General features: G+C 47.8%; 1 protein-coding gene across 6 annotated transcripts in view; it reads right to left on the reverse strand.

The window, feature by feature from the left end:
* The window catches only part of NTRK3 (neurotrophic receptor tyrosine kinase 3), a 216,316-nt gene that overhangs the window by 145,854 nt on the left and 49,960 nt on the right, over positions 1-20,502 (reverse strand). For all 6 annotated transcript variants that reach the window (XM_074156761.1, XM_074156760.1, XM_074156758.1 and 3 more), the window contains 5 exons: positions 15,447-15,515; positions 7,897-8,054; positions 5,414-5,556; positions 4,656-4,797; positions 2,150-2,446 (listed from right to left, as the gene is read on the reverse strand). In XM_074156761.1, coding sequence (XP_074012862.1) covers positions 2,150-2,446; positions 4,656-4,797; positions 5,414-5,556; positions 7,897-8,054; positions 15,447-15,515 — 809 coding nt within the window. The remainder of the gene's footprint in view (positions 1-2,149; positions 2,447-4,655; positions 4,798-5,413; positions 5,557-7,896; positions 8,055-15,446; positions 15,516-20,502) is intronic.

The raw sequence follows: 20,502 nt of genomic DNA on the forward strand, positions 1-20,502 counted from the left end.
TGCAATGAGATTTTTATCAGTTGATGACACAAATCTTTCCTGGGAGCCACTGCTGTGGCTTCTAGAACCATATCATCACAGAGAAGCAGGATATGGCATGGGGCATATCTCCCAGCTCCCATCTAGCTTCTAACAGCACCTTCTTCCTCTCAACCTGGGAAGCACAATCTGGCACAGGACTAACAAGAGATTTCAGACCAGGAGTTTCTAAAAAAACATGGTCACGGGTCCTTTTCTATGCTGCCAGGAAATTTTCCAGGTACTACACTTTCATTAATTACTTAAGACTAATAACCTCATCCTGGGTAGTGACAGCAAAACCCTTGCACATGCAAATAGCTATAGGCAATAAGCTTCTTGAATGAACCACACTTGGGAACCTTCAATTTGTAGCAGTTTTTGGAGGAATCTACCTTCAAATGGAAAATTATAAATGTCAGCTGCATTGAGTGTTAGTGTCAGCTGTGGCAGTGGACGGAGCAACAAACTTCAAGGAAAGTAAATTACATCCTGCATTGGGCTGACAGGGTCTGCCAGGGTGAGGAACGGCTTGGGATTTCGGATCAGAAGAAATAAAAGAAACGGGTCAGTTCCTGTTGAGAGATGGTTCAGGATCTGTAAGTACTCCACATCAACAACACATACAAGGCATGGGTGAAGATATACACACAAGGGCAATATTTTACATATATTTTGCACAAACGGATTCTCCAAGAGTCTTTGACACAAGAAGCTCTTCAAACACCAACATGCCTCCCCACAGCACAGCTCAGATCCATTTCCAAAATCAGCTCTCCAGAACAGCAGATCTGCCCCCTTTTCTGGAGGTCCAGCACCTACTTCAGAGCTGTCCCCATTTCACAGATGGGGAAATTGAGTCACAAAGGTGGGACCTGACAGAGCTGAGACTGCAAACCTGTGCTTCTCTGCACCCACCTACATTTGATAAGCTGCTCTTCTGCCCAGACAGCAGGAAACGTAAATAGGTCAGATAGCCAAACAGGGCATCATCCTTGAAGCCTGAATATAAATTTTCTACTCCCATCCATATCAGCTCATTTGTTCAATTGTCAGATCTTCAAGGCAGAGATCTGGGGTTGCATTTACGATATTTGACCTGCAGGAAAACTCTGTGTACATATATGGTGTGATATAAATAATAAATGAGAGTACCATGGTATTTTTCTATATTTAGCAAACGCCCTATTTTGCTAGATTTTCTTGGGCTGCAGGGGCCAATTTAGAGCTGACACTTTCTCATGGCATCATTCCTGAAGGCAGCTGTATGCACAGATCTTAACTCTATGATAGCCAGTGTGGTATCACAATGGCAGAGAGCAGACCAAGACCCTCCAGACCAAGATCCTCCTGTAGGACAGAGCAGACAAGGCACCACAAAAGTCTCTACTGCACCCCCCAGAGCTGGATCTTCATGTCCTCAAATGCTTTTTGTTTTTGCAGTTAAGCCCTGAATCACTAGGGAGTACAACGGGGAATTCCAAACAATCAATCAAGAAATCCCAGCAAAGTGATGCAAAGCGACTAATTGAGCCATCGCATCTTTTGTAGACCTGTCATCCTGGAATTGCACATGTCATATTTAGAAAGAAAACAATCCTGACAGTGTTGCATCCAGCTATAATCATTTCACAAATGCAAGCTAGAAGGAAAAAAAAAAAATGAAAGGGAAGAGCTGCATCACTTTAAAGGGCTTTCCTTTCTTTAGTTTATATCTAGCAGCCACATCGAAGAATACTGTCAAAAAATAGGGCTCTTTGGGGCACCCCAGAGGAGATCCAAAATAATTGACGAAACTTGCATCCTCTTCCCACTGAAATCCCTAAATATCTTAAAATATGAAACAAAACAAAACAACAAATAACACTGCAGAATATATTACACAACAAAAATATCTAAACCAATTAGTCTCTCTCTGCATTAAAGAGTTGTTATGACACCAAAGCACACTTGAGTTGGAGAATCATACTGGTCAGAAGAGGCCTCTAGAGGTCTCCTCTTCCAACCCGCTGCTCAGATAAAAGCCAGCTTAGGTTGTCAAGGCCTTGTCTAGGTGCAAGGATTACTGGTAGGACCATAGTAAGATCTTTGGATTGCAAGCAACCCTAAGAAGATAAACTGAACATCCTACCTGGAAAGGGCTTTTCAAGGAAGTGTCCTTTGATGGTTTGGTTGGCTGAGCCCAGCTGGTTGGTGGCCACAATTGTGTAGTTGCCATTGTTGTAGTGAGTGGGTTTGTTGAAGAGCAGGCAACCCTCAGAGACTTCCCCTTGTTGGTAAAACTCCATGTGGATGATCTCTGTCTCCCGGAGAACCTGGCCGTTGTGAAGCCAGTGAAGGGTGGGAGCTGGGTTGCCGTGCACTGCAAATGCAATGCAGTGCTCCAGGTGTAGCACCGGCTCCTCCAGGGTTAGGATGCGAGGGGGATCTAGCAGAGAGAAACATGGCAGGCTCACAGCACACCTCCACTCACATCACGTCTTCGTGCACCATGGAAATTAGGATTATTGAAAACACAACCTCCAAAATCCCTTGGTCCTTCTACTCTTACCATGGATGTCTGAAAAGAAGCAGTGCTAAGTCACAGGAACCATTCCATGCTCCCCAGAAGGTGGATCTGAGCCACAGGCAGTTCTCTTGGGCTTGTGAATGAGGGGTATAAATTAACAACAGGGATGGTCCTTTCACCAGTCCAAAAACGATTAAGCTTGAAGTTGCCCACGTGCACACTTACTGCTGCTCTCCTTCCCTCAAGGGATCACAGGGAGGCTGCCTGTCCCCGTTAAGGAGGACACTGCGACGTAGCACTGTTACATTACACATGTGCAAGGTATCCCTTGGGGGCTCTCCAGTCGCACTGAGCAATTCTGGATTGCATAGCTGTGGAAGCAAACATCCCTCAGCGACTGCCTGTCCTTGGGGGTTTTGACTGCCTGAATATCCCAAAGGAGTTCTCACCCGCCGAACACCCTCCAGGGGTGTTTTAATTAAAGGGAGTAGAGTGGGAGAGGGAAAAAGAAAAGCCGAGACTCCACCTGCAATTTGTTGCATATGCATTGTCTTCCCCCTTGGGACACCCCAAGAATTCAAACGTTGCTCTGCCATCACTTCTGAAACCCCATTTACAACGCCTACATGTAAGGTCCCAAACCCCAAGGCTGGCAAGGTCTGAACTAGGAGAACAAAGTTTTGTGCAAAAACAAAGGACACAAAAAGATGTAGGTGTTCCCTAAAACTCCTTTTCCTGGTACCATCCAACTGCAAAGACAATCCATAGGGCATCCACAAGTAACAAATACAATGCATCAACTTTGACCAATCTTTTGGAAAAAAGACAATGAATTTTTCAGCCAGTGAAGGTGGTAGAAGAGAAGAAGGTGCAAAGCTGGTCAGAGCCGAGCAAAATTCTTCCACCAGCACCCATCTACCCTGAACCACACAGCCGTGCCCCAGCCACCTCGTTTCACTTGCAAGCCTAGATCTGCATGTGGCTTCTTCACATCTTCCTGGCAAGGAGGATTCAAAACAGGCAGCCACCTACACGCACAAACCCAGATCTTTTTGGCGTGAAATTACAGCCCGAGTGATGGGTCTAGGCAACAAGAGCAGGGGTAGCAGAAACTGTCAGCATCTTAGAGGATTACACAGGTGAAAATAGGCATTGGCATGGTGCTGTTTAAGGTGTGGAGGAAAAGATGCTAAAAACACAGCGCAAAACACAGCCACCTGCTGACCAATCATCTCTGAGCTGATCTGAACTTTAATTACCTCCACTCTTCAATCCATCAATAGTACTTATTGAGAGAAAGATGAAAGTAGTAAAGCAACTGCTCTCCTCTTTCCAGTCCCCTGCGATCCCTTGTCTTTACAGTGGTTCCTGCACTGCACTGGACACACAACACGCGTGGGTTCACCAAGACTAGACAGAATCCCGCTTGAGTCTGTGCTCTGCCTGGCAGGGTTGGGGGCGGGAGAACGGATTTTCAAACTACAGAGCAAGGGCAAATATTACAGACACAGCAACATATAGTAAATCTCAGCTGCTTGAGAGCACAAAGCTGTGTAAACTTCCTCTTAAGGTCAGGTTTGTGTTAAATTATATTAGAAAGCACAAAGAAAGTTTAGCTACTTGGAGCTAAAAGTGAACAGTTGAAATTTGACATGTGCGTGTTTACACGGCATTTGCAGTTTAACTTTGTAGGAACAGATCTGGGAGAAAGCACTAGCATCCCTGAATTCAAAGCCAAGATTTACACTGGCTTTAGCAAGCATGACATTTAACCTCTCACACAGCATCAGAGCAAGAAACTCTGTGTTTGTAAACAGAGTTTTAGCCCTGTTACAGGGGCTTTTCCTTACTCTGCTGGATCTTCCAAGAGATGGGTGGAGAGATGTGGCACTGCTGCTCCTCCCCTGTTCTAGTGCTCATTTCTGCATTAATGGAAGCATCAGGAAAGTGAAAACACTGACACCTAAGAGAGCTGTGTGAGCATCCACTTCCTCCTCACTGTGCTCAGCTCCTAATTATCATCCACAAAACCAGTATGTCACAGGTAGCAAATGGCCATGCATTCACATGGTTCCCAGGGCAGCCCTCCAGCCTCTGTAACAGTTAAGGTCTCTTTGCTGCTACTTACAGTAGACGGTGAGCAGCACACTGGCATTGCTCATCCCCACCACGTTCTCGGCAATGCAGGTAAGCAGGAACCCATTGTCCTCACTGGTGACATTCACCAAGGTCAAATTGATGGCGTGAACATTGGTCCAATTGAGGTTGGTCTAAAAATCACAGATAAAAAGACAGAAATCAGCATCTGTTGGCTTTTCTCCTCTCCACTCCTGTGCCCAGAAGATGAGGATCCCAGTTTCCTTATAAGATGCAAGAAGGTCTCCAAAATCCTAGGACAACTAGAATCTGGGTGAGGAGAAGTGTTTCCTCATCTGATTTAGTACACCATATCCTATAAGACAAACTACTGGGAGGGGGAGAGCCACAGCATTGTAGCACTGATAAACACGGCTTGCCTCTAGGAAAACTTGCTTAGCTGCCTGTTTCAGCTACAGCTATTGCAGACACCTCTGTAAACAGGTAGTTTCATTAAAAGAGACACGAGTTAATTCAATTAGGGAGCAGTGAGATATGAAGCTATCTCATCTTTACTTTCCAGCCATACAGAGTGAAGGTTTTGCTGCTTTCTGTTAGCTCCCAGGTTCTTGTGTGGATATGGTATGGCGTCCTTTTTTCCTTCGAATACAACCCTTTCACATTTCTCATAGAAGCCTCCACCATCTACCCGACCCTCTGCCCTGCATGCAGAGACCAGGGGAACCCATTGCAGCTGCCTTGCCCTTGCCACTTTGGACACAGCCAGCACTGAGGTCCCACGGCTCCTACCTGGTGTGTGTTGATGGAGTGGAGATCGGCCACTGTCCAGTCAACATCGGGCAGTGGCGAGCCTGAGCCGTTGCAGGTGATGACAGCATTCTCTCCTTCCCGCACTGTCAGGTTCACGTGGCTCACGCTGATCTCGGGGAGGTCTAGGAGAGACAGACGCCAAGGAGCTCAGGTACGAAGCAGCGTTTGCTACAGCCAGCTGCAGGGTCCACACATGTGGACCCAGATCTTGCCAAGCTGTTTCCCAAAATCAACCTCCAGCACGCCAGGATAAGTAGCAAGAGGCAACAGCACAGCTTTGCCCTACCAAGGGAAGGATGAGGCATGGAGATGAGGGAAGGTATGGACACTGGAGATGTGCCAGCTGAACAGAACCTCCCATCACACTCTAAACCAAAAGTTGGTGTCCAGTTCTGACTGCCCTTCCCTTCAAAAAAAAACCAAAAAACAACCAAAACAAAACCCTTCCCCATCTCTTCTACTCCCATAGAAGCTGCTCTCAAGGGCAGTCACCTCGGATGGGAAAGCTGCATGTGCTGGCAGAGGATCCAAAGCATTCCTACATCCAGGGACAAGGCACAGACTGCCCAGCACTCCCGGCAATGAGTGCCCCTCTAATTTATAACAATCAAGAGACAATGACCAAGGATATGTTCTCATATTAACTGTAGCTCTCCTAATAAAAGGTGCCCTTGTTCTTCCTCAAAGGTGGCAGACAGATTCACTGATTTATGGTGGCCCTGATTTACACCACTTCCTTTCTTGCTGCCACAGGAACCAAATATCCTTGCAACATGAAACAAGATAGTGCTGGTTGCAAGAAGAAGGGCAAACAGCCTTCTTGCAAGAGGAAGGCTTTCTGAGCTCATTGTAGAGGCAAATTGGGTAGGCAGGGCAGGGGGGATCTGACCCGTGGTCACCTCCCATTGTAGGGCAGCAGCATCCATCACGCTGACCCAAAGTCACGGATGGTGATGCACACCCTTTTGTTGCTATCAGGGAGTGACATCAGGAGGAAAGCAACCTTGCACTGATTTGGGGGGGTGCCATAAGAAAAGAGGCAGCAGTTAAGGCCTGGTAAAGTTGCATAGGTGGCCTTGCTGGGGCATCAGGAATCAGCAGAGAGGGAGATGGGAGGGACACGTACCATCTCACCAGGTTGAACTGATATCAAATGTGGCCACACCAAGCCATACCAGCCCTTAGCACCAAAGGACAAAGACAAATGGGGCATTGTTACAAGATCACTTGAGTCATCTTAATGCTTGAACAGACAGACTCTCCTCTGGCAGAAAGCAGATCAGTGTGGCAGATCCTTTCCCTTTCAGGAGACTGCAAGGTCAGAGGACATGTTCACCCTGCACACCAGCACATTTGTGTTCCCAAATCAGCACACTGCTGTCCCATCAAGTCTAATACCACTACTGATGGAGTCAACTTCTCCTCCCCTCTCTGATCACAGAGGATTTTTTTTTTGTCCTCTAATCCTTGCAGATTATTCTTCCAATTGGGAGAGGAAATTACAGAGGTCTCAAATCTTTTTAGTTCATCCACATGCAGGCACACTTTGGCCTATTTCCAGAGCTTAATAAAGGGACATCATGAGCTTGAAAAAATATATAAAAGTAATGCAAATCCAAATGTGCATGGTTTGTATACTACCACTACAAGAAACAAACCTAAATTCCTAAAACAGAGGATGATCATCAGAAAAAGAAAAACCTCTGTGTTTCCTCCTTTTTTCAACTCGTGAGTTTGCAGCTGCTTGTGTATAGGCAGTTTAATTGTTCTGTTGAAGATACACCTACTTCCCTTTACTCTGCAAGGGATGCTTTCCAGTAATGGCAAGAGCAGAGCAAAAACTGACACCAAACAGGCAGCTGACATGTGAACAAGGTGAAGGAAAAAGAGATAACTATTGAACATGCCTCGTGTTGCTCCTGGGGCCACTGGACCCTTTTAAACATCAGCAGGAAACAGAAAGAGATATAGAGTCATTCCTGACTCTTCCCTACAGATATAGGCTTTCAATTGAAAAAATGAAACAAAAGAAAATGAATAGAGACATGCATTTCCTAAGAGTAATTACGAAAGATATGGTGGCAGTGACTTTTAACAATATGCTGTTTCTAGGATTTGTTAGACAGGGGAAGAGCAACGTGAAACACGTCCCTTTTCAAGACATCACATAGACTCGTCACAGACACTTTGTCAAGCAACAGCATTACAGTGAAGGAAATGCCCCAAATCACCCGATACCTTCACACGTAGAGAAGCAGCAGCCCCACATTTACCCAGATACTCTATTTTTAATCCACAAACTACCCCCAATCGGCTTCAATCATCTTGTTCTTGACCATGGGACAGGATTCTGCCGCACCAGGTTCCCCAAGCAGATGGTTGAACCAGAGGTGCCGGATAAGGCAGAGCTCCCTCCCGGCACCCTCCCAGTCTCCCTCATCCCTGATCCTGGGAGTCCTTACCACACTGGGTGATGTTCATCTCCTGCAAAGGGATGATGGCTGCATCCATGTTCATGCAGTAGAGCTCTTGGTGTTGCAGGTTCGCCTCACCCTTCTCCTGCCAGAGCTGGATCCAGCGGATGTCACAGCTGCAGTTAAAAAGGTTCCTCTCTAGTCTCCTGCGGGCAGAGAGAGCGTGAGAAAGGACGGTGGGGTGGAGAAGGACAACCAGGGCCATTGCCCGGCTCTGGGCTCTCCGAGAACAGTCACCATGTGAGCACAAGGGGCTTTTTAGAGTTAAGGGAGAATCTCCTCTGTGTTATTTGCCTGGGGTCTTCTGGCACACGTTATTCCTGTGTCTCTTCCACCTCCAGAGAGACCAAGGTTACACATCCACATGTTCACAAAGTCTCCTTCATGCACTCACACAAGGTTTTACATCTCCCAGGGCAGCACGTGGATACACACATCTTTCACCACAAGATCTGCACGTCTGCAGCTCGGTCCCACAGCCATGCAGGCACCCAAAACACTCATCCCTCTGCAAAGGAGCAGGCACATCCCCACCGCCATGAAGTATTGATTCACGTCTTCAAATCCCACTTCAGTGGAGGTTCAAGTCCCTGGTGGGCAAAGCACATCTCCAGTCCCCACAAGTGCTCAGTGAAGCTGGCAGCTCTTCTCCCAAGTACCTTGTATGAACACAGCCTCCTGGTGACCCAGGACATGAGCTAATGTGCAGGGTATCATGCATTTTAATCAAATCAAATAGCACTGCACTGAGACCCTGCTGACCTAGCCAGGAGAAATGGAAAAAAGCACTGCCTTTAATGTACTTCATTTAAAACATACTTACACATAGTTTATATACCAGGAATGTTTATTATAATTGATTTTCCAACCTATTAACCATTTCATTTACATTTTGAAAGCCCTGCAGGTCTCTGTAGAGATGTGAGGAGGGCAGGTCCCAGCAGGGAGGAGAGCCCAGTGCTCAGCCAGGACAGACTGAGTTGCCAACATGGGTTGCAGTGATAACTTGCACAAAACAAGAGACACTTCCTGAACAAACAAAATATCTCCCCACATAACTGTGAAGTAAAAGAAATAAGGGAGCAGAGGAGACAGCACTGCAAAAGGTAAGCTCGGTCACCCCAAAGCAGAAGGGCATCTCCAAAGGTCAAAATGTTGCTTCACACGACATCTAGATTCCCCCTGTCATACAGGGGGAAGCTGTTTTTCTGGTCTGTTCCATGTGTTACTGCAAAATTCATGCTTGCTTTTACAAAATTAATTTCACCGACTAACAGGATTTGGAAACAACCTTCCAAAAATGTGCAGCTGCTGTTTTGTCAATACAATACTGGATAAGGAGGAGGAGGAGAAAGGATCTTCTGGTAGCACCCAGGGGTGTTAAACCTGAACCCTAATGATGCCACTTTGAATCTTCTCATAGAAGAAGATGCCATCTGACCTTTTTTTGGAACAAGCACTGAGTTAAACTTCACTCTGTGACTTTTCATTAGTTCATTCCTTTCCCATCACAAACACCTAGACCTTTACAAGACAGGTACAAAGCTCAGACAAGCAACTCAAAGGCCAAAGCACTAAATACAACAGATCCAAGCAGATTAGCACAGTGATTGGGGGAGGTTCGAATGACGAGGCATTCCCTGCATGCTACGACAGGTACAGTCAGTGCCTCACACAGGCTTTACATCCCATTCAGCATGGCCACAAATCCACGTTCTCCTTGGGATTCCCCCAAGGTCACTGCTACCAGCAGGACAGGGGATGGCATGTAGGTAAGAGCCACAGGCTCGGCTAACAGTAGATCAGGTAAGTGAGTTGTACCCTGGGACCTACCAGGGAGCTGCAGCAGCTCAGAGGCAACAGGGGAGAAATTCTGCTCCACTGCAAATATCCTCACAAAATGAGGCTGCTGGGGAGAGCCGCTGTCCTAGCACTTAAGGGCAGCTCTGTAAGTAATAGACAGCAGCCTTCCCGGCCCATTGCTAATTCATGAAGGCCCATAAATAATACAGGAGCAGTGGGATTCAGGGCAGAACCTACCCACGACCTGCCCCAACATCAGTGATGTAACTCGCTCTAATCGAGACCCCCACAGGGGCTTTTGCACAAATTAACTCCCATCACCAGCTGGATTTGCCGAGTGCCACAGGCAGCTGGCATGACACCGCAGGTAGAAGGGGCACGGACGTGTGCACCTGTTTTCCGGAACACATGCTGCAAAAGCGCTCTTGACACTCTGGAGATGCCCTCCCTCCTCACTTGGTGCCTGTCCCGCCATGCCAGCTCTCCAGAGAAGTACATAGATTCCCATGCTCACACTGTCCTGCACCTCCCCAAAAACCTGAACCTTCAGCTCTCTCCTCAGACCCCATCAGTGCCCCAGCCTTGTGGCTTGCAGGGATCATTAGGAACTGCAGCTCCTTCCAACCCTTCCTCCCGTGACTTCTGTAATGTGTCCCCACTACCTACGACCCTCTGCACCCCTTTTCTTCAAGGAGGAAAAGCATCTTGGGGACTACAAAGTGCCCTTTGGCCAAAACTTACTGTCATGCCGGAAGGCATCACCATCATGGTGATGTCACCACCACGCTGTGGAGACATCTCCCATCACAGTGGGAAGGACAAAAACAGGTGCTGAAAGGCACAGTGGGGCAGCCAAGAGGTCCTCATTGGTGTCGTGTGCTTAATGGGTGAAACCACAGTGAAAATTAAGGCAAGGGGCTCTTCCGCTTGAGACGCATCCAGCACTGCTTACTCCCGGAGAGGACAAGTAATCCCAAAGGGCATTTTTTGCATGAAGCTTTAGGCTGGAAATGTTGCCAAAGCATCGCTTGGTTACATGTGCTCAGGAGCTGTGCACACTCCCACACCTTCTGAAGGCCTCGTTAAAACTGAAAACGCCTATGAGAAATAGCAAGTATCACAGCCACAAGCGAGCTGGGCTCTCTCTGCAAAAGCCTCACCGCTCTTTGCACCAAGGAGTTGGCCTGAAAAGGGACCAAACCTGCACGTGATCCAGAGTCATCCTCCAGCCCCCAGGCAAAGCACAGGCTTGCAGCAGGGCATGCTCTGGGCACAGACTCTCACACGGTGGGCACTTGTGTTTGGAACGGAGGAAAACTGGGACAACCATCCCCTGCGCTCTCATTCGAGGGGCCGATGAGAGAGCTGAAACCCCAGAGCCATCTGGGCACTAAGTCAACTCTCTAGATACAGCGATGCTGCAAGTGCCTGGCTGAGCCCAGCTTTGCTCCCCACAGAATGTCGTACACATCACCTCCCAAAACTGCCCGGACAGCCTACACAAGGGCGGACCAGGGCAGGAGAGGGATGCCATCAGCATCACAGGATGTACTGGACAGTCAGGACTTCACACACACAGAGCAAGGTTTTTTTCAGGCTAGACAGCTAGATGAGACACACACCCTGTCCCATGCCTCCCCACTCATCAGCTAAAACAAAGCTGTCTGCAGCTAAAGCCTCTCAGAGGGCAGTGGAGATCCTTGCCTCACTTCTCCTGTCTGTTTTGATTCACATAAAATCACTGCTGAGGCTTCATACACTTGCAATTAAAGCACTCTCCTACCTCGGGACTCAGACCTAAGCCTGAGAACCAAAGAGCGCCCAGCAGAGACAGAACAAAACCTATTTTTGTTTTTCATTTCTATTTATTTCCCAGAAGCAGGGCTTCTCTTGGTGGTCCAGCCAAAACTGTAATTTCCAAACCCCTGCCAGAAAAGGATGGGATAGAAAGGGAAGAACTCAGACAGGGAGCAACGCGTGGCGTCTGACGGCTGGATTAGCTAATGCAGAGAGCAGGCAAGTACCCACTGTCTAGCTACAACTCTATTAGTGTGACTGTTGGCGGCAATAAGTTTTCAAGCTAGAGCCACAGATGATGTTAAGTTGGACTCATAACATTAACAGAGATGCTGCTGTGCCCCATCCCCACCAAAGCCTCTTGCTGTAGCATTGCAGAAATCTACTGCAGAGTAAGCTGGCAGGGACTGCTGGTATTAGAAATGCTGATGGGCTGGGCAGAGCGGCAAGATGTTCAGGACTACAAGGTTTTATACAACCAAAGAAGTAATTGGATCCAGAGTCTTAGGTCTTTCCGGGAAGGAATTTCTTGAAATGTCAGCCCTAAGCTCTCTGAGGACATGACAAAGGAAGCCAAGGACATGACAGAGGAAACCAGCTGTGACTTCTGGATAAGAAAGGCTCTAAGTCCAATGTTTATGAGCTGTTGCATGTGTCAGATGATTCCCTGTGCGCACTCAGCTTCAGACTTAGGAGAGCTGTGCACACATTAGCTCAAGCCCTGCTGGTCAAGGTCAGCCTGTGCTGTGGGAATTAGGGCTGGAGTTACTGGAAACCATTCCAAGCCTTGCTTCTGGCCAGGAGGGGAAAGAGATAATATTCTTTGGAAGTGTGCCTCCTTTTTGCCATCCTTTCTTCTGTGAGTCAGCAGGGGAAAAGCTCAACTCTGTTTGCCAAGAAACTCTGCTTTAAAGCAATACCATCTTCCTGAGCTTGAGATACTTTGAATGCAGTCAGGCAGCTGTTTCAAGCCCCAGGTTCCCATCCACCTGCCTGCTTTCATAGCATGGCATGATCTTCCCATTAGTCTTCTGCTCTTTCCTCCTCCACGTTCACTATGAGTGGCTTTGTCAGGTTTCATGTTCCCTGGCAATCTCCATGTCACATCAGTTGTAGTTCCTCTACTCCCAACACTCTCCCAGAAACGATCTTCTCATCACTTCTCTTCCCACGTGTTCTGCTGCTCTGAGCTGCCTCGCTGCAACGTCACAGTTTTGCTTCAGTGACTATTCTCCCTCAAGACCCACAATTACCTGCTAGCACTGGGACTTGGTGAACCACTGCAGACCTGCACCCACTTGCCCCACCAACCCTCCCCCATAGACCTCTCTCAAGAACAGCAGACTCCTGCCAGCATCTGTATGCCCCTGGGATCTTCAGGTCTCTCCACAGCCATGCACAAGTGCTGCTGCTCAGTCTGCCTTCCTCGGGCTTGCTGTCTCTGCATTGGTCTCTGTTGCTCACCGCCTTCTTCCTCTCCAGAGAGTTTTGGCTCAACTTCAAGCCCTTGGCTGATGTCAGTCTGCAACTCCCTTTCTAGCTTTCACCAGTGCTTCACACTCGCTTTATGTGGGCCATGTATTCTGTCTCCCTCCCAGATTCTGTAAGCCTCCTTGGAGCTCAGTGTGCCAAAAAACTGTCTTCTACGCACCCATCCTCTGCATTTCTAAAAAAAAATACAATATTTCCCACTTTTGCACATCCATTACTAATTTCTCCCCTTCTTGAGATTTACTTTGCCTCATCAACAGGTCCCATCCTTCTAGCACTCGGGACCATGACACAGCATATGTCTTCACCTTAATTCCGAGCGTCTTTGTAGGAATGATTTATTCAGAGCCCATAGCTCAGGCTACACTTCCACACTGTCTTCTGTCTAACAAATCCAAAGCTCAGCAGGACAATTTCATGGCCCCAGGAGGATACTGTAGGCACATCTCCGTACCCCATTAACACCAACGTTCCAGTGGGTATCAGCTAAAATATCCCTTTCCTGTCACATTTTGGGGAACAGCATCATCATGTTATCCTGGTACTGACCATCCTACTTGTGGTCACATGGATGGAGGGCCCTTAGTGACAAGGGAAAATTTGTCAGGAAGCATCAGTGACAAAGCAGTTCCTCAGAAAAAAATAAACTTGACCAGGCTCTTACTCCATCCCAGCCAACAGCAAACCAGACCCTGTGGGCACACACACTTGTGGGTCTAAATTGATCACTGGAGCTGATGTTAGAGGCCAGTTTGCCAAGACTCCTTTCCCAGTATAGTGATAGGAGCGGTCTGGCCGAGGCTCCAGCCCCACATCGTGCCAAGCCTCCCCGCAGGACACCATGGACGCCACAAATCACATCAGTGCTGCATTCCCACCCCATCACCTCTTCCCACCAACCCGCCCCACAAACTCCCACATTTCTATCTGCATTACTTCTTTCATCAATCAGGGCTTGTTGTCTTGTAGAAAACCACTCTCAGCACAGCTCCGACTGGAGCCAAGTAATTCCAATCCTTCCCGTTTGCCAGACTGCAGAGCACTGGCCCCAAGTGACTCTGCTGACACCAACCAAAGCCACGCCAAGCACACCAGCTTCCCTGTCAGGATCGTGGTAGCAGAACAACACGGATGTATTCTTTATCAGGAGGGGATAAGTACATTTTGCTGCCCAAACAGCAGCACCTCAATTCCCTTTGTGCTTGGTATTGGTCTTTTGAGCCTGACTTGGGCTAGCAGACCTGGGACATGCCTGAAGAACCAAAATATGGCCAAATGAAACAAAGCCGCATAAAAACAAGCCGCATTGGAATTATCCCCATTAATCTGCAGGCTCACCGTTACCCCAGGCCCTGCCAGTGCCTCTAGCTCAGGACTGCAGCCCCATTCACTCCTCTACTTTCGGGTCCCTCTTGGGTAACAACCATCAATCTGAGTTTTGCCAGACGGTGCAATGACAATAAGTAAAGGTCTAAGAATACAAATGACTCATGCTATTAAACTTGAAACCCGAGCCAGGCTTGAAAAATATTTAGAGCTGTAATCAGTGAGGAGACAAATTCCAAATTCAGCATTTTAACTCTGCAAGCCAGATTCCCCATCAGAAGGGCGTTTCTCTATTTTCTAATATCACTATTAGTATTTTTCATTTAACAATTTGACAGAAATAAAATACACTGCAGTAACACCGGTGATAACACACTTACTCCCACTTGAAAGACTGTCTTTATTCTTTCATAAGTCACTTCTAGCTTACAGCTCTATTGATCATCAGTGAGGATGAATGGAGCTTCCCAGGATCCTCTGGGACAAATCCTACATATATATATTTTTTTATACCCACCAAACAACTATTTCTAAAATTCAACAAAACAGGTCATCAGGGCAACGCTCCATTGATTTCGTGTCCACTTATTCTTCAAGCACAGTGCTGAATGCTCTATCAATAATTCAGCAGGCTGAAGGCCACCGGTGCCCCAGGAGAGACACTATCTCATCTCCCACATCGGAGCTGGGAGGTGCCTCAATTGCTGGAGAGCAAGGGAGTCATTCGCCTAAAAAGCTAATGTCTTATAAAGCTTGTCCATGAGCTAAAGGAAAACAGCCCTACCCTGCAACAGATGAGGATCAAGTATCTGAGAAGATGCATTCAAAATCCAGTCTAGTAAGTATTTCTAATGTGTTCCCAGAGTTAGTCAACCGTTTATTACCCCAAGCATGGGGTAGTATGTTCATCATCCCAACATTAATTAGCCAGCTGCTGTGAAGTTAAAAGAGAGGCAGTTCTGCTCTGGTGCTCCTGTGCCCAGGAAACCCTCCCAAGGATGGTGCTGCCCACTGGAGTTTTAGGTAATTATTCACAGGCTTCAAAATAGCTCTATTTGGAAATCATTCCTCCACTCCGCCTCCCTTCTTCTCCCAGGATACACCTCTAGGGTGGGACTTACAGTTCAAAGAGTCGCAGGGTCTGGAAGAGTTGCCATGACAGAGTGGTGAGCCGGTTCCCAGAGAGGTCTCTGAAAATTAACAAGAAAAAAAGAAAGTAGTCACGGTAAATAATTCTTCCTGCACGTGGCCCTACCACCTCCGCAGAGCTCATCGTCCTCCTCTACGGGGAGGCTGTCAAGCAGTTTAGTACCCAAGTTTAGATTTTATAATGAGAGATTTTAATGAGGACAAACTCAATTGGAAGTTTCTCATTTTACTTATTTTTTCCAAGAGGGAAAAGGGTTTATACCATGCTGCCGTGTTAAGGAAAAAAAAAAAAACCAAACAAAAAAAAAACCACAAAAACCAAACAAAAATAAGATGTGCCCAATTCTTGCCCATGAATCTGGAGCTTGACCAACCGTAAGCAGAAGGAACAAGTCTAATTTCATACCCTGAACAAAAAAAAAAATGTACGTACAAACAATGTGTTAAAAATAGTAACAGCTATGTTCAAATGACAGCACGATGATTATCCAAGGTGTTATCATATGATCTGCAGTAGCTGCATGCTCAAAGTGTCCCGGTATGGTTGTGTTGTTTGCACCCAGGGGTACCACTGTTACAGCAGCAAACAGCTCCCCATCCCTCTCTCCATCTGCCCAAACTTGCAAAAACATAAAATCTCATCTACCTGGGAGAGCTTTGCAACCCAGAAGATGTCACCTCTTCAGCTGAAAGCTAGAGAGGATAAAAGAGTGTAAAAGCAACCTAAGTAGAATCATAGAATGGTTAGAATTGGAAGGAACTTTAAAAATCATTGAGTTCCAACCCCCCTGCCATGGGCAGGGACACCTTCCACTAGACCAGGTTGCTCAAAGCCCCATCCAACCCAGCCTCGAAGTACTAAAAACAAAAGGAAAAAATGTGTTTGAGGCAGAGCAATCAGAAAGAAAGTCCTCAGTTTCTAACAACGTGATAAGATGGTAACAAAACGTTTTCTGTAGTGGGCAGCCTTCCTGGGGATGTCCAGCCAGCCTGAAAGCCACCAACCGAGGGACCAGCCCATGGGGTAAGCAGAGAGATGGGTGGTCACAAGCTCTGGCAGAAACCCAAAACCTCCCACATCTATGCTGGCCTCCAGAAAACACAGGAGGTGCTGCCTCGTATCCTTTGCTGAATCCGGTCCTGCTCTCGCCAGCCCCCTCCCTTTAGCGAGCTGCCCAGGCAGGCTGTGGGCAAGCAGGGCAGCTTGGTGCGAGCCTCAGGTACCATCCTACCATGACCCCACTCACTGGAAAGAGTAACAAGGGGCCAGAGGCATGAACCACTCAGAGGTTCATTAAACCCTCAGCTGGCCAGAGAGAAGGTAGGGGACAAGGCGGCACAGAGGTGACAGCAGGCAACCCAACCGTGCCTGGCTCAACCCACGATCCCCGTTTGATTTGCTAAATGAGCTAAATGAGCTAAAACTAAGACAGCAAATCCCAGAACTGCTCCTGCCGGTGCAGGTCTGATCCACGAGGCTTCGGGATGAGAGTTTCCTTTGTCAACTTACACCAGGTTGCAGTAAGGGCAGACACGTGCTGGGCAAATGCAGGGAGGGCACAGCCCAGGGACCAACCAAAGCAAAACAACTCTGCTCCTGTCCCACCTGCCACCAAGTGATGCTGCGAAGCCCCAAACCCTGTAATTAGGAGTGGGGAAGCTGCTGCAGCTCACGCATCATCCCAAAGGCTCTCCATGAGCCTGGCAGAAGAATAAGCCCAAACACTTCCACGGCACAACACTGCATCATTAAGTTCTGGCTCTGCTTCATATCAGACTATCCCGCTGCGGAAACCATGGCAAACCACAGGTACCTCATTTCACATGACTAAGATCCCACCATTCCTACGGCTGTAGACAAACTGCTTCCAGCCTCCGATAAAGTTTAGAAAAGCAGCAAAAATAGCAGGTAAAACTAAGTCAGGGAGGGAGGAGTGGGGGGAATATTGCAAAACTCCCTTTTTAATCCACCCCGGAGCACTGAGCACCTGGAAACTTTGCAAAGACAGATGAAAAGTAGGAGGGGAAGGAGCAGCTCGCTGCTACTGAAAAGCGAGACAGTAAACTCCCTCCCCCAAGCAGGGAGAAGAAGGAAGCGTAAAGGGGGATGCATGAGAGACAGCAAGATGTGGGAGAGAGGCAGAGATGCAGAGGAGGGAGTGAATCTTGCTGGAATGTCCTTTCTCAAAGGTCATGTTTTGCTACATTAGGCAGAAATGTCAAGAGAAAATTGGATTCTGAAAGAGAAGAGAAAAAACAACAGGCTTTCCACGCAAATAAGGGAATCAAAAATAGCATGATCGTGTTATTACAATTTAGGACACAGAGAGATGGAGAAAGGAAACATCCTCACTAATGCAAGGAGCTTTGCCAGGCAGATGTGCTCCGCTTCTCATCTCCTGCAGCCCCTGAAAACCAACTCCTACCACCTCCTCCATTCCCCAGACCACAAACCACAGCAAGTATGAGGCAAAGAGGAGATGGGTCTTCACTTGCACACATCTGGCAGGAGACTCTGCTCTCAAAGGGCAAAGCCGATGTTCGATCCAACCTGACCATCAACTTCTGCAGGGCTGGTCAGGGGGACACGCACCAATGGCTCCATTTTCAATCAACAAGGACACACGTGGGGAGGAACATGTTTGTCATTGGAAACAGACACCTCAGACAATTTAAAACCTCAGAAAGGTCCTGGCAATGGACCCTTGCAAAGGTCCCTGATCTCAGCAAAACGACAGGAAGGGACTACACACATAAACCTATATTAAAAATACACCATTTCGGTCACAAGAACTCCAAAGGTCAGAGATGCCAGGATTGGGTTTCCATGTGCAAAAGGTACACCTGCTGACTTCTGCTGCAAAAGATAGAGAGCTCCTATGGAGAAATCTCACTGCACAGCACTGATTTCTCCCCAGGATAGATCCATCCTGTGCGCCGGATGGGGCAGGTTTCCTGGGGAAGATAGCATGTGATTGTGTAATTAGAGACAGTGCTGCAGCACATGCATACGAGGAGATTTAATTACAGCTCCGCGGGTGAATCGAGCTCCGGCACTTTGTAACTCCTGGTCAGTGCTCACAAGGTTCCCCCTGTGCTCAAACCTTGGCTGTGCACACTGAGTTTCCCAGCATTTTGTAGAGAATAAATGGGGAGGAGTGGGGAAAAAAAATCAAGGCACTCCCCTGGCAGGACTAGTCCTTTCCCAGCTACCGCTGCCCATTCTGGTTTCCAAGGTTGAAAGTCCATTGTTACCTCCAGATCCTCATCACTTACAGTGACCTGAATCCCACCCTTCCTGCACCCATGGCTAGGCAGCACCAGGTCTCTCCTTCCCGATCTATTTGCCTTCCCCACCCCACCCAGCCCACCTCCCCAGCAAGCTGAATCACACTACCCATCATTCTCCAGCCACTCACAAATACTTCTCAGCCCCAATTTCCTTACTCATGCCCAATTTTCCGATGATCTTTCTTGCCTTTACATTCTCCCACATCCAATCCCAGTGTCCCAACAAGACCTGCTGCTCCTCATCTTCCCTGTTCACAGTTTGCAAAAACTTCTTCCCTTCATCTGGATCAAGAGCCATTCTGCCCATGGAAAGAAACATCCCAGAGCAAAATCAAGTCTTCCAAGCAAAATCTCCCCTTTGACAAAGTTTCTTCCCCTCCACCAAAGGAGGCTGCAGGTGCTCTGTAACAGGAGCATCACCAGTATTTCCTAGCTTGAGCAAAACATCCCGTTTCCCCCCCCTCCCTTCTGCCACCTCAAACATCTAAGCAGGTTTTTATTTGAAACTAGAAAGAAATAATAATAAAAAAAAAAAATTTAAAAAAACAAGCCAGGAGCAGACATCCAACACAGAAAACTTCAGCCTGAGCAATTAAAATTTGGCAGACTTATAGGAAAGTGGAAGCAGTCCTGTAGCAGAGCGTGCCAGACAACCTTTATAACAGCCTGTGCATCAGCTCCACCTGTAATAAAACACGGCACATCACGCATCGAGGAAACACAGGGGGAGGGAAGCAAAACACCTTCCCTGCATATTTCTCAGCGGCAAACAGGAGCCTGTCTCTCTCAGGACAGACCTGCCATCAGCACTCCTGGAGCACATTCAAACTGTTTCTTTGCCACGGGACATTTTCTCCATCACTCACAAGATGCTATTTTCCACGGAGACAGTCTTTAGAAATAGCTGCCAGGCTCCTTTTTGCCTCTGGAGCAGGTTTCAAAGGAGTTGGGTAGGGAAAAGGGGTTAGATGAAGCTCGTCTGGACCAGGTCCAGAGCAGCAGACACCAAACTGATTCGTGACTCGGGCTCAACACCAGTCCGCTCTCCTCCTGCCCCAGCAGTCCTGCTCCTAGCCTCTTGCTTTGCAGGTGGCTTATCACGCCATGTCCCCACCAGTCTTCTCCACCAGTAACCCCAGGCACACCTCAAAGGTGGGACATTATCACCCAGTTACAGCATAAAGTGCCAGTTCTTGCTCTTTCTCTCCATTCATCCTCCTCCTGCGCTTGAGAAGAGGCAGGTGAATGTGAGACAAGAGAGACGCCTGGATCTGTGCAACCCAGAACAAGTGGACTTCCGTGCAAGAGGAGACAGCATGTTTTCTCTTCCCTCAATAACCCAGCAGCCCAAAATGTTTCCACTGTTAAAGCCATTTTTATTCAGCTAAATTAAGCCGGATGCCTCATTAATGACACCAACAAGCAGGAGCCCCTGTAATTAAACTGTAAGCTATATTATGCAGTTCAGCCCAACGCAATGGCAGAAACGCTGCTGCTGGGGAGGCGCCCTCCACTCCTGTCCCTCCTCCACGCATCTCCATTCTCCGCTCGCCCCTGTTTCCAACCTGACACATTTACTTCTGCATGGGAGAAGTTTTTCACACATTTTAATAACATGGTGCCACTCTGGAAATCCTGATCGGGGGGGATTAACTGCGCAGAGCAGCTGGGGCTCAGGGAGCGTGAGCAACTGCCTGGCAGAAATGAGAGGCGAGATGCACATCCTCAGCTGCGGTC

Source organism: Numenius arquata, chromosome 11 (assembly GCF_964106895.1).
Source record: "Numenius arquata chromosome 11, bNumArq3.hap1.1, whole genome shotgun sequence".
Classification (NCBI taxonomy): Eukaryota; Metazoa; Chordata; class Aves; order Charadriiformes; family Scolopacidae; genus Numenius; species Numenius arquata.